This window comes from Barbus barbus, assembly GCF_936440315.1.
Source record: "Barbus barbus genome assembly, chromosome: 33".
NCBI classification, from domain to species: Eukaryota; Metazoa; Chordata; class Actinopteri; order Cypriniformes; family Cyprinidae; genus Barbus; species Barbus barbus.
This window is the reverse complement of record NC_136761.1, coordinates 11477671-11492774: the sequence shown is the minus strand read 5'-3', so window position 1 is coordinate 11492774 and position 15104 is coordinate 11477671. Positions and strand designations below refer to the sequence as shown.

The 15104-nt window shown below is 36.7% G+C and overlaps 1 protein-coding gene across 1 annotated transcript in view; it reads left to right on the top strand.

Annotated features, from left to right (window-relative positions):
* LOC306853497 (GDNF family receptor alpha-4-like) overlaps positions 1-9828 on the top strand; it is a 30461-nt gene extending 20633 nt beyond the window's left edge. Inside the window, exons 5-8 of the mRNA XM_079390967.1 lie at positions 1531-1640; positions 2042-2176; positions 3168-3298; positions 7042-9828. Coding sequence (XP_079247093.1) covers positions 1531-1640; positions 2042-2176; positions 3168-3298; positions 7042-7275 — 610 coding nt within the window. The 3' untranslated portion in view covers positions 7276-9828. The remainder of the gene's footprint in view (positions 1-1530; positions 1641-2041; positions 2177-3167; positions 3299-7041) is intronic.
* Positions 9829-15104: the final 5276 nt, after the last annotated feature.

Sequence of the window (15104 nt, the reverse complement as noted above, 5' to 3'; positions counted from 1 at the left end):
AATGCAAATCATATTTAAGTTCATAGCTCATGGCTTCAACAGACTGAATTGGGACATAACAACAAACACCGTTATGTAAAAAACATGATGTAAAGATCTGCTGAATCAATATTTTAAATTGGTTCTTTGAAATGAACTGTTTGAAAGAACCAATTTGTGTAACTGATTGTGAAATATTAGACTCTCATCAGATGTTCTTCCCCTCATTCAAACCTAACCTCAGCTTTGATAACAGCACAGCATGATCAGTTCCACCTTTCTTTCTGAAATACAAGATTTCCCTTTTATCTTCCTCTAGAAACAGATGTCTCTGGCAGTAATGCTTATCTAAGCATCATTAATAGCACAGAACATGCTGAGCTGGATGGAAGAAAGGACAACAGGTCGCATATTATACGATTAGACGCATCTTGTATTTAAACAAGGATAAAAATGAGAAATGTTTGGAGAATGCAGACTATCCTTCAGCATGGACACATTTTACATGGACACATTAGAAGAGGCAGTAAGGCATTCAAAAAATTAAGTACAAAATGAATTGTACAAAATTACATTAAATATATAAAAAAATTTGCATTAGATATTAAAAAAAATCTAATTATTCATTAAACTGCTAAATCACTAGTAATTAGCAAAAAATCACTATGTTTGTGTTGTTGTTGTTGACAACTAAAACTATTAAAAATTGTTGAAATCAAGCTGAACTAAAATATCTAAATATTAGATGAAATACTAAAACTTAAATCTAAACTTAAAAATGAAGAAAGATTAGGGAACTATCTGAAATTAAATATGTAGTAAAATTACTAAAATCTAAAACTGAAATAAAAACGAAATAGAAATACCATGTTAGAATATTAGTTAAATAGAAATATTCAAATAAAAAAATACAATTTAATAAAAACGACTAAAGCACATAAAAGTAATAAAATAAAATTATACGGAACACTGAATATAAAATACAAAATACAAAAAAGAAAAAATATAATAAAGCTAATTCAAAACATGAATAAATACATAGAGCATATTAATAAAAATAAAAATGTTCTAAAGTAACACTATTCTACAGCGCACCAACAGATAAACTTTTGTAGGGGCATCGTGAACATTTTTTTCCCCAATTTTAAATGTATTGTAAAAACTAGTGCAGTTTTAAAGATAAAGCAGAAGCCACAGTTGCATCAGCAGTTTAATGACAGTGCATGCAACTGGTAAACAATTAACCTAATATGGTTATCACCCTGTAAATCAGTTACAACTATAAGGCAAACATTACATCACCTAATTAATATTCATGAACAACACAGAGAAGGTTTATAACACATCCCCCTTACTTTTCAAACCGTTCTGACACCCCTGACAAAAACCGCACGCATTCCACAGAACAAAAGCACATGGTATAAATCTGTAAAAATCTAATTTGAGCAACTGATCATGCATTCTGTGTATAGATTTCCTCTGTTCAGAATCTGACATACATTTATGTTCTAATCATCCTGTGTCCGTATTCAAATTTGTCTGGTCTGTCAGGTCAAGATTGGCTGATTTCCAGCAGAACTGTCAGCCGTCTTCTCTCTCTCCCTCTGGCTGTCTCCGGGAAAGTGGAGCCGTGTGCCTTAAGGCCTACGCTGGGCTCATCGGTGAGAAAGACGGCCTTGAAAAAAATGGACGCAAGCTTAATGAAGAGTACAAAACGCACAAATCGATACGTCACTGCACAGTCTGTACTTAAATAATATTACATTTTTAATGACGAGCACTTCTGCGTCCTGCTGGAGTGAGTTCACTGAAATGGGAAACGGTATCGGGAATGGCTGGTCAGAGCAGTTTGGGTTCAACTTCATGTCGTGGGTTTACTTTAACCCAGTGTGCCACTTATATTGAATTAGCAGGACAACCTGAGGCAACATAATTAAACCGGAGGGGGGTGGATAGACTACACTGCTTGGAGATTCTCCCAGATGGGCTTCGGGCTAATTGGCATGGGATCTTTTCCTCTGGCTGTCTCTCATCCCCTCTTTCCTTCTCCCTCCCTCCGAAGGTACCATCATGACACCAAACTACGTGAGTAACAGCAGTACAGAGGTGTCGCAGTGGTGTAATTGCGAAGGCAGCGGGAATCAGTGGCAGGACTGTCTGCGAATCCTACACATGTTCAACAGCAACACCTGCCTGCGTGAGTATCCCAGAATATCATTTACACATCATCTTAATGTTTGCCAAGAAAAGTGTAAATATGGAACTGTTCTGACAGATTTGCTGTTTCTTACAGACCCCTTTAAAAGGTTTAACGTTCACACTTTTTTTTTGTGTATGACATATTTCTTATTGAAACAGGAAGTTGTTGGAGCTGCTCTAATTCAGCATTAATTTCAAGCAAGGATGCAAAAAATTTATCAAAAGTGACAGCAAAGACATTTATAATGTCAACTACATTTATAATTTCAAATATTTCAAACATCTTCCACAAAAATATCAAGCAACAACTGTTTTTAATATTGATAGTAAGTAGCAGTAAATCAGCATATTAAAATGATTTCTGAAGGATCATGTGACACTGAAGACTGGACTAATGAAAATTCAGCTTTGCATCAAAGGAATAAATTACATTTTAAAATATACTCAAATATAAAATAGTTATTTTAAATTGTAATGATATTTCTGTGTTGTTGAGCAAAAAAGGCTTTTTAAAAAATGTTACCGACCCCAAACTTTTAAACAACAGTGTGTGTCTGCTCTAAAATATGAGAATAGATATTATGCTTAAACTATGATATATACACTATGCTTAAACTATGATATATATTTCTCTGCAATCAAGATTTCAATATGAACTGAAGCATTTCTCATCAAATTCAACAAAATTATCTGACCTAGGTTTATATACACCCCTGCACAGAAGATGATATCAATATTTTATCCATTTTATCAGATGACGGTATATGGTAAATTTGGGTATGGACTTTAAGTATATTTTGTCAAATTTTCAGAGTAGACAAGCCGAACAGATATGAACTAAAACCCACAAAACTCTAATTTCTTACATTTCTTGAGCTTTATAATTGGTTTTAAAATGTTTCATATATTAGATCATTATCCTTTCTTATTTTGCAAATAGGGCTTAAATAAATGAAGCCTAATACTGACCAGGTCTCTTTACCTAACAGGTAATGCCATTGATAACATGGGAAGCTCCACCCCTCGTCCAGTAGAAGGCACGCCCCTTCCTCCTCCTCACCCCTCCCCTCAGGTCCAGCGTGACGAGCTTAACATCAACACGCTGCCTGAACCCAATGCAGTAAGTAGGGAACACATTTTCTTAAAACAACCACCACACAATCAAACTCCTCCAGCTGCAATGCTAACTCAACATAATTTACACAGAAGGACCATTTAAAAGCTCCGCCCACGTGTACGAGTTCTGTATAATCAGGATAAACCTGATTCTTATTCTTGTCATAGCTTTGTGGTTAATTCTGGCCTTTGATACATGAGATTTGCAAAAATGATGGGTCCAACAAACCCGCAGTCCTTGTGCTTTGAGCATACTGATGGATCCGAGAAGCGAACTGAGACGCTTATGCGTGGCTGATCGTGTCACTGCAGAAACACACAGTCACACACCATCGCCCTGCAGCCGCTACAGTAAGCACAAAAACGCTTGTTCAGAAAACCCACCTTCTGCATTTAATTTGGTTTCCTGTGTGTATGTCGTGGGATGCTTCTAAACATTCCTTGTTAATTTACTGTATTGATTCAATTGTGGTGCATATATTTTGGAACAAGAGTAATGAATGAGTTTTTGTTATTCTATCTCTTTAGCATCTTTAAAAGAGACCCATTTCTTAGACCCAATCAATAGGTCATGATGCTTTGAATTAAAGGTCCGACCTCTGACCTCTACGCACATGACCTTGTTAAAATGCCCGATCTTACTTTAAAATGGTAATTTCACGGATATGTTCACTTGGTTTTTGTCTATACACAAAGATGGTAAACAAATGCCACATGCACCTAAAGGGATCAGTGTGGGGTCGGAATCAAACTGCCTGAACTGCCACCTTCAATTCAATCAGAAATAATCACACAACCCACAGGCCCTCAAGAACACAATCATGGTAAGGAATTAAATCTATATCGATTTGCTCTTCCCTTTAGTCAGATTATATTGTGCTTTGGAATGAGGGTGTCAGCTTTATTTTTCTTTCATTATGGCCGGCCGCCAAACTTTAAATGACTCAATGAGACTTAGTAGGCAGCGTCAATGAATCAGATCTTTAATTTTCCTCAGTCTTGTGGTTGCCTTGGTTTTATGCTGTATCTGAAAGTGACCATATACTTTGCACAGCTTGAGCCACAATTTCTTGAAACAGTTATCAGTGAAAAGTTATTAGCATTAGCATAATATTCGCAAAGACATTTATTGATAGCCAGTAACCATCCCAACCAGAGCTGGGTAGATTACTTACAAACTGTAATCCGTTACTGATTCCAAATTACGACAGAAATTGTAGTTTTATTTGTTTACCTGCATGTCATGTGACCATGACCAATGTCAGAGAACCATGAACAGGCAAATGTGCTACTTCATTATTTTAATATCTCAGGGATACTTCAAATAAAAATATATAAGGTGAAAGAGGATCAGATGACAAAAAAGTTGGTGAATTTGTGCATTTTAATGTGTTTGAAAGACTAACGCCTTCCAAAATAATACATGGTAAAGTAATCATGTAATCCATGAAAAAGTCACTGTAGTCTGATTACGAGTATTTTAAATTGTAATTTAATTTTTGGAATACGATTACGTAATCCAGATTACATGTAATCAGTTCTACCCAGCTCTGATCCAACCAAACCCAAAAAAAAAAAAAAAAAAAAAATATACCTGTATATATAATTTTATAATTATTTTTTTTGGTTTGGTTGGATCAAGAGCTGGGTAGAACTGATTACATGTAATCTGGATTACGTAATCGTATTCCAAAAATTAAATTACAATTTACTATATATATATATATATATATATATATAGTGCAATTTAATAATTAAATACATAAAGTGATTTAACTTGAGTTCAATTAAATAAATAATTAGCCTGTAGAGGCAAACTGTTAACATTAGCCAACCATGACCCATTGACAAGCTATTAGCATTTGCATAATATCGGTGCCAAAGTAAAATCTTAATAAGATACTAAAGCTTCAGGGAGTGACATTATCCAAATAAATCACTGATATTTCTTGCAAAAAGCATGTTGTTGGCTACTTTTGAATGGATGTCAATAGAGAAACATGCTTTTTGACAGCAGAATGGTGTAATACTAAAGCTAACCAGCTAAACCCTGACCCCCTGGCCATGTTATTAGCATTAGCCGTAGCATAATATCCAGCTAAAGTAATTTCTTGGTAGCCAATCAGCTTTTAGCGCTTCAGGGAATGGTACTGTTTCTGATAGCAACACTTACTTGACTATGTATTGTAAAATGGGTTGTATATTTGCTGCCCACATAAAAGAGAAGCAAATAATCCCTTGGCGTCCATAGGCGTACAGACTTTATCAGGAAACGCTGCTCTGATCTGTCTTTGTGTTCGCGTGTCCTCGCTTTGGACCGCGTTCACATCCTCTGTTCTCAGAACACACAGACCACAGCATTCAGTTTAGAGATAATCTGGGCCTGCAGACAAAAAGGATTCAATTCAGTTTCTGCTGTCATTTATTTCTTTCCTAGACTCTCTCTCTCACTTGTGTTTTCCAGCAAATCTCTCCTCTCCAAATGTCTGTCCTGATCTGTCTCTCTTGATGTGCTTCTCACTTTCTTGGCCTGTCTCTCTCTCTCTCTCTGAACGGATTAGCTAAAGGTGTTTGCAAGCAGTGGTGCATCAGTCAAACTTCATTAATATTAATGTATTCGTACCCATCTGTCTGTCTCTCTAGCTAACTCTCTTTTTCTCTTTCTCCTTCTTTTATCGTTCGTTCCTAATCCCTCTCCCTCACAATCTCTCCGTCCCTCTCCCTGACAAACACTCACCATCGTATTGCTCCTACTTTTCTACAACTGTAATTCTCAGGTGTTTCATTTATTTCTCATATGATTCATTTCTCATATCACCATTCAACTAATTTTGTCTCAGATGTTTCTCATAAAACTCCATGTAACAAAGTTTAATATACACTATATTGCCAAAAGTATTGGATCACCTCCTTCTAATGAACATGTTTTACTACTTTAGTCATTTCTATGAGTACAAATCTTAATGTTTAAGCATATAATGATATTCTAGGGAATTGTGTGCTTCTAATTTTATAGCAACAGTTTGGACCCTTTTCTATTCTAACATGACAGTGCCTCTGTGTATAAGGCACGGTTCAAAAAGACATGATTGATTCAGTCAGTGTGGAAGAACTTGACTGGTCTGCAGAAAGCCAAGTCCTAATCCCAGCTGAACTCCTCTGGTGTGACTTTAAATGCAGACCTTGAGCCAAAAACTCATCACCAAACACCAATGACTTGTATAGACACTATAAGGACAAAAGTGTTGGGACACCCTTCTTTAGAACAGAAAAAGGCACTAACAAAACTGTGGCAACAAAGATGGAAACATAATTCATGTATTTAAAAATTGTATTTCCATCTCTGTTGCAACAGTTTTGGACGTGTCTAAAATGACAGTACCCTTATGTACAAGTCACAAGTCTGCACTCTTTTGGCTGAGCCAGTGTAACAACAATTTAAACAACGGGCTACATCGTCTGACCAAACAAAAATCAGGTCTCATTACATGATAATATATGGACCAGAAGTTTTTTTTTTTTTGCAGTTTTATTCAATTTTAATATCAAAATCTTAGTGAGAAACAATCTGGACATCAATCAGTCTGGACACTGGTTATGAATGGTATCTCCTTTGAAGGCATCTTGAGTAAAACAGCTCCATATTTAACAAAGCACATACAAAAGACCTGAACCGGAAGCTATGTGACCTGTTTTACAGAAGTTTGTTGTGTTGTTGTTAAAGAAACATTTCTCTGTTTCCAAAAGGTGATCGAAAGTGAAGAAGATGAGGAGGAAGAAGAGGAGGAGCAGGAAGAGGAGGAGGAAGAAGACCAAACCGGAGGAGGAGGAGGGTTCAACATCATACCTCCGTTCTCAGACAAGGCGACAGTCACTAACCTGGGCTCTGAGGCTGGAAGAGTCCACAGCTCGGCCTCCACCCTCTCCATCCCTCACTTTCTACTCACGGTCCTGCTGCTGATTGCCCTCCGCTGGGGGTAGAAACCCTCACTCACACCCCCACACCTACATACACACTCTTACACAACACACGCAAACACACTTCCTCCTGAAGTACTCGCTCACATCCAGACTCTACCATCGAGGGACGACAAGAACGACAGATCGAAGTGTGAAATGAGCGGACAACTGTTCTATCCCTCTTTCCTTCTTTCATTCATTCTTTTTCTCCTTCTCGGGAAGAGGGTCTGCTATAGATATAGCTGCTTGTTCATTAGGGAATCGCTTTCTGAACGGGATTCCCCGCCTGAATCATTTGAATCACACAGAAGATTCACAACTCCTCGGACTGACAGTAGCCGACGATGAACGAATGATTTGGTCTTGCCATGTATCTATTGTATAATGTCAGTGTGCTTCAGAAAAGCGAGTTACACCAGTAAAGCGCTGGCTTTCCTTGGGTTCAGAAAACCCGCCGTGTTTATTGTCGCTGATCATGTCGTCATATGAAATGAGACAAAATGTATGTGTTTGTAAGTACGTGATACGCTTGACACGAGAGCAAAAAACCTGTCGAGCATGATTTCCGAATCTTCCCGTTTCTCACGCCTCCGTGTCTCTGGAATCAGGCCGCACACCTAATCACACACACATGCCGCTGCCCTGCTGTGGAGCCGATCGCGCAGATGCAAGCGGTTTTCATTTATTGCTCTATCTGCGATGTGCTTTCATTTTTGACTCAGCACAGACTGCGCACTCTAACCAGGGGCATAAATAAAAAAACATGTCCCCGAACAGAAAAAAGCATGAGTAATAAAGCTGAAAATAAAGAAATAAACACACTAAATAAATAAATATATCGGCACACAGCAGGTGCTGGAGTCCGGTCTGGGTTTAGAACCCGAGGGGAAGAAACAGGAAGTCATTTTCCAACAGCCTGTCGCCTGGTACCTCTCCCTGTGTCTGTTGTTTTACTTTCACAGAGATAATGGCTTACAACACAAACTGTTTATCTTGTTGTGTGTTCACGGGGACGAATTACTCGTGATGGGAACGAAATAGAAAAAAGAGATCAAGGGAAGGAACAGACGGAGACGGGGAGAGACTCAAACCCTCCAGCGAAGAGAAAAAACATACAGTCTAGAATCACATGCTTTTTCTGTTTCTTATAAATCTTTTGCTGACACCGATGCTTTTTTCTCAATCTCGTTTCTTTTCCTCGCTCTTGTGCATGTCCATCCGTGGAAGTGAGAGAGAGAACATGGGTGCACTCGTACTGGATTCGATCGAGAACTTACTTCTCGACCGTTGATGTAGTATAAATACGAGATTCGGTGCCTCGCAGAATCCTATTCCCCTTGGAACGCAAGTGGCAGCCCATTGTAATGCCTGTTCAAAAACATGACACGTCATCACAATATTATTATCTAGATAATTAAAATAGCCTGTCTTTTTATTTAGATTTGATTTAGATCTTTTATTTAGATAAACTTCAAAAGTTTACTGTGATAAAATTTTTGGTAACAATTTACTTAAAGCCTTTATGCATAATGCACTATAAAAGTAGTTCTAATGCATTAATTATGCCTTGTAATGCAACTTATTGTAACACTTATCAATTCATTGTAACACTATGCATTTTAAATTTGGTTACCCTTTACTGTATATACCCTTTAATAACCTTTTATAATGAATTACACATAAAAGGCCTTAAGTAAAGTGTTACCCATTTTTTTTCAGGAGTCTTTTGATGAATAGATAGTTCAAAAGCAGGATTTTTACTGACAAACAAGTTAAAAAGACTAATTAAGACATAAATAAAAAATGTCTTCTTTCAAAAAATCACCAAAAAATCCTTGAAACAAGATAAAACAACACAGCATAGGACATTAAGATTTGTTTTTAAAAAACACAAATGTATTTTGTCTTACTGCACTAGTAGATTTTTTAGTTTTAAGAATAAATGAGTTGAAAATACATTAAAAATACATTGCTTTTAATATATAATGTAGTGCTAATGTAAGTAAATTCATCTTGTTTTAAGGATATTCAAATAACTGATTCAGGTCAGACGCAGCCTCTGTCTACTTCCTTCCAGATGGGTTTTTAGAGCATGAGGGCTACTGAACACATTCACCACCCTCCTCCTCCTCCTCCTCTTCTCTGGAAGAAATGAAAGCTTAGCTAAAGTGCTCATATCTCATCTAGCATTCTCAAGAAGCACCTTCGATTACACCGACATGACTTAACAATCAGATTCTGAACTGATCTATTATGCAGAGGAACATAGAGGGGTGCGCTCTGATTGAACAGACGTCGTGCTCCTCAACGTTTTCTCCTCCATGGCAAGGTCAGCTAGCCACGCAGCGTGCCCGCTCAATCAGCAGGGTTAATTAAGAGAAGAAACGAGAACGCCTCTGGATTGATGCACCTGTCGAAATAGCGGGCAGCCTTTATGATGGCTGTTGTTATTTTTTAATTGTTATCGGGGGCCAGTGTCGTCCGCCCAGCTATAACTGAGGGAGGCAGAGAATGAGTGACATCGGAGGAGGAGAGTAAAGGCATGGGTGTCAGTGATTCACATTACAATATTTCAAAAAACAAAACAAAAAAAAAATCAAATAAGCCGTGCGTTAAATAGATGCACATTGCAGAAAGGTTTTGGGAGGCACAGACAGAAGAGCGGTGTTAGCTCTGTTCCGAGACCTAGCGAGGTTCCTACTTAGCATTTGAAGGCTACTGAAATACAGTAAGATACAATACCTTGTTTTGGTCAAATTTTAAAGTAGGCCTACACTTTTCCAGGAAGTGGGTGAATAATGTTGATTAGAAATATGTTTAATTAAATACTGTTAAAAATGAAATCTAATTAAATTATGACTATTTTACCTAATTATTGTGCATATACTGCAAAAATTATTTCTTAATGAGATTTGAATTAGTCTTTTTTAACTTGCTCATCCATAAAAATATTTAAAAATCCTTCCGGCAACACTACATAAGACATTAAAACTTAAGTGAATGTATTTTTAATGAGTATTAATAATAATAATAATAATTAATAATTCGTTACATTTATATAGCGCTTTTCTAGGCACTCAAAGCGCTTTACATATAGTAAGGGGGGTATCTCCTCGTCCACCACCAATGTGCAGCATCCACCGGCAGCCATATTGCGCCAGAACGCCCACCACACACCAGCTTATTGGTGGAGAGGAGACAGTGATGAAGCCAATCAGTAGATATGGGGATGGTTAGGAGGCCATGATGGTCAGAGGCCAATGGGCAAATTTGGCCAGGATGCCGGGGTTACACCCCTACTCTTTTTCGAAGGACATCCTGGGATTTTTTTATGACCACAGAGAGTCAGGACCTCGGTTTAACGTCTCATCCGAAGGACGGAAACAGTTTTAAATCATTTATGTGTAAAAACAAATCTGCTAGTGCAACATATACTTGTATTATCGGAGATCATATACTAATATCTTATGCAGTGTTGTCTCTCAAGTAATGTTGTCTTGTTTCAAGGATTTTTGGAAAGTCTAACTGGAGCACAAGAAAAAAAAAATTCTCTCTAAACTTGTATTCTCTAAAAATAGTCTTAATATTTTCCGTCATGCTGTTTTTCAAGTTATCTTGTTTCGAGGATTCTGAGATATTTTACCTGACAATTGTTTCCCCTACAATTATAATTTTTTGATTTGCTTTTATTAAAATATATGTAAAATCCTTAAAAGAAATTACCTGAGCAACACCACATAAGATATTATAACTTGAATGTAATATTAGTGTTTTATCTGTTCATTACTCACTTATGCTTAAAAAAACAAATACACTCCAGTTCTCAGAAAACATTAAGCTGTGTTGCTTCTTAATTTAATTTTGTTTCAAGGATTTTATATATTTTAACTGTAAAACAAGACTGTATTTTATGTGATTTGGCATATCATCCTGTTAGCTTAGCAACATGCTAACATCAAACTCAAAATAGTCAGCTAAGTCAAGTTTTCATGCTTATAGCACAACTTCACTAATAAAGCTGATTAATTAACCATCATAATCTTGCCTGGTTAAACTAGCTAATCCACCCGGGAACACCGATGTCTTGAACCAGCGTTCAAAACATGCCTAATTCTGGAACAGAGCTAGAGAGACAGATCCCACACTAAATTAACCATAACAATTTCACTGTTTGCTTGCGTGTGCCGCATTACAACCACGACTTGGCCCGCACACAGATTTGCTTAATATGAGTCTAACATTTCCTCTGTGCCCATCTGCGCCTGTGTACACAAGAGAAACCTGCCACGGCGAATCCTCTGCGCCGAGCACTAGATTGCAGGGAGCAAGGGACAGGAAAAGAGATAAACACACAATAAGGGATAAAGGGATGGAGAAAGTGGAGGAGAGAGAGCGAGAGTATGGGTTAGAGAAAAAAGCACCCCGGCGAGAGAGCTGTAAGCGTGATGGAGAGAGAAAGAGAGGAGCGGGAAAATTGCAGGAGAGAGAGAGAGAGCGAGTGGAGAGAGGAGTTCACCCTGTAGGCTCATAGCTTTATTATTATAGTATGCGGACACTGATTTATTTGGCGGCTGCAGGCACCCGTACTGAAACTCATTTCAGTTGTACTGATGTTGATTCTCTCTCTCTCTCTCTCTCTCTCTCTCTCTCTCTCCTCTGGCTCTGCATTGTGAGCCCACTGGACTGTGTGCCACTGTTTGTCACCCCACAATGCACCATCAATTGCATGAAAATAATCACCACTGCTAATGTTTTTCTAATGAAGATGCCCAAAATAGTCTGTGTTTAATCTTCTTTTATGGAGTGCACTTATGTTTTTTTTTCACAGCGCTGTATTTTCACTTTTAATAATGGCCTGACGGATTTATTTTCTCTTGTTTTGCAGTTAATTTTAATGAAACTATCAACAATGAGCACTCTACTCTACTGACACGTTGCAGGCCCACATGGAATCAGCAGCTGCTGATTTCTGGAGAATTGGAACGTGTTTTTGTATTAAAATGCAATCTTGTTTGCACATGGATTGCTTAAATTGCTTTCAAACAGGTTGCCTGAATACTCTACCATTGGTCGGTAAAACTGATAGTCCAGCCCAGGACTCAAAAAAAGAGAAGTGATTTGAATGGGCTTTTTATGCCAGTCTACAAATTGCTTAAGTATAGTTTTCTCTGTATATTCAGCTGAAATAGGAATGTATTTCAACATTGAAACTTGTAGGTGAGTGTCAATTCAACTCCAAATTTAAAGGTGCTGTGACACTTTAGGCTTTAATTGTGCTAATGAAGTATAAGATTTGGATAATTGTTTATACTGCTTATCATTAACAAATTATTTATTGAACGTTGGTCACTTTTATCACAGTGCAGTAGTCTGATTTTATAAAAGCACTCTTTATTGTATTGTTTGCCACCATGCCGCTTGAATTCTTTGTATTGAGATATACGAGGTCAATAATGTTAAATTTACCTTTATGTGTATTAATTTACAAAGCAAAAAAATGAGTTTTTGTCTTGTTTTTTGTAAATATCTAAACATTCTTAAATCAAGATTAGGCAAAATTATATAAGTTCTAAAAAATAGTTTTCTGAATAAATTATCAAAATTAAGTGACTTTGTGCTTTAAAGCACTTCACTCTGAATTTAAGTTTATTTTTCTTACCCCATTGATTTTTTTTTCTTGTTTTAGGTATAAACACACTTAATTTTGATTAATAGCTCCGAAAACAAGACTTCATACCTTAAATAACTTTGCTTTTTTAAATAATCTTGATTTAAGAATGTTTAGATATTTGTACTGTAAAACAAGTTAAAAATACTCATTAAGAAAATCATTTTTTTGTGGTGTAGCAGACAGTTTTATCCAAAGCGACTTACAAATGATGAATACAAAACATGCAAACAATACGTTTTTGGTGAAAAATCTTTTCACTATACAAATTTGCAGGTCAGAGTTTACCAAATGTGAGTTTTGTATGCATCAACAGCTGAATCAACTAATCAACAAAGAATCAGGATTGAATAGAAGTGTAGCTTGACCACAACCGCTCACATTTTTACCACGCATTTACCTCCAGTCCAGTGCAGAAATGTGTGCTGATTCCATCTGAGCCTGATTATTTGCCTCAATGTTGGCGCTGAATGATGATTGTGTCCATCATAACCAGTCATGCAGCCGGCCAATCAGAGCTCCCTCATTACTGCACATGCTCAGTCATGCTCGACGCTTCATGTGACACTTCATAAACATTAAGGAACTGAAGAGGGAAAACACTTAAATAGCACACAAGATTAAGTTTTAAATAGTTGTTATACTTGAAATACTTGCCATTCAGTGACTGGTTGAGTGGAGATGTGGAGTGTGCTGTGGTTCGAGCATGTCTCTCTGTGCCATATTGGACTTGCCTTTAACAAACCTCCTCCACACAAACACACCTGAACCCTTCCTCGACCACTGCCCTCTGGGTCACTTTTCGGACCTGTTTTACTGTGCTATTCTTTCCTCTGCTTATCTTCTGTTAATGTGCCGTTTCCTATCAGGTGTAAAAATGAGAATTCACTGTCTCTATGATCCATGATAATGTACCATCTCAAATAAAAGAAAGAAAACAAATCAACCGTGCTTGTGTAGATGTCATCTTCTCTGCCTGTGGTAGCTGAAAGGTGCAAAAATGAGATTAAATGGAGCTCAAACTGAGACTTTTGCTGCTTCTCAGGTTTCGCTGGAGAAAAAAACCTCAGTAATCTCACATGTGTCTCCACATGAAGTCTGCAGTCAAAACAGATTCAATATGAGCTCAAGCATTTCTCATTAAACTCTTTTCGAATTATCTATATTCAAATTATAGCTCTAAACTACTGTTAAGAAAATTAAAATTCTCTTACTTTCACTTCTTAAATATTTGTTAAATGTCTTGTTATGCTCAAAAATACAGTAAAAAAGTAATATTGTGAAATATAATTACAATTTAAAATAATGGTTTGGTATTATATTTTAAATTATGACATAATTGATGATAAATAATTCAATTATTGATAATCAATGTTGAAAAAAGTTGAGCTGCTTTTTATTTTTGTGGAAACCTTGATTTATGATTCTTTGATTAATAAAAAGTTCAAAAGTACAGCAGTGGTTTTTAAATAGAAATATTTTGTAACATATAAATGCATTTACAGTCGTTTTTGATCAAATTAATGCATTCATTCTGAATTTAAGTATCTTTTCTTTTAAATAAAAAACGTACTGACTACAAACTTTTGAATGGTATAGTGTATGCCAACATTTGACTCATGAATGATTTTGCTTGCAAAGGTAATAAGACATAAGAAAAATCCCAGCGACTTTAACTGAAGGAAGGATTCGAATCTAGAAATCAGAATATCAAAGACATTTGTGAGTGGAGTCTTTTGAGTTAGAAACTACCTGGAAACCACTCTTAACATTGTGGTGGTAAAACTATTCATTAGGCCTTTAGGAGAAACATCTCAGACAAAAGAACATAATTTTTTTCTTAAGTGGAACACAAAAGAAGATGTTTTAAATATGTCTCTGTGTATTATTGTCCAACAACCACATTGGGCCCCATTGACTTTTATTGTGTAGACAAAATAGGTTTTTCAAAAGATCTTCTTTTGTATTCATGGAGAAGAAAGAAAGTCATTCAGATTTGAGTAAATGATGACAGAATTTTCTTTTTAATTGTGATCTGGGTGTGTGTTTTGCATATATTATCAGTGATTCACACTGGCTTGTGCAGTCGGTGACCTCCCCTGGGGCGTGTCATTGTTCTAATTGCATCTGGGTTAATCAGAGCATCATCACCTCTGATAAAGGCAGCCGAGGTTCTGGTGGA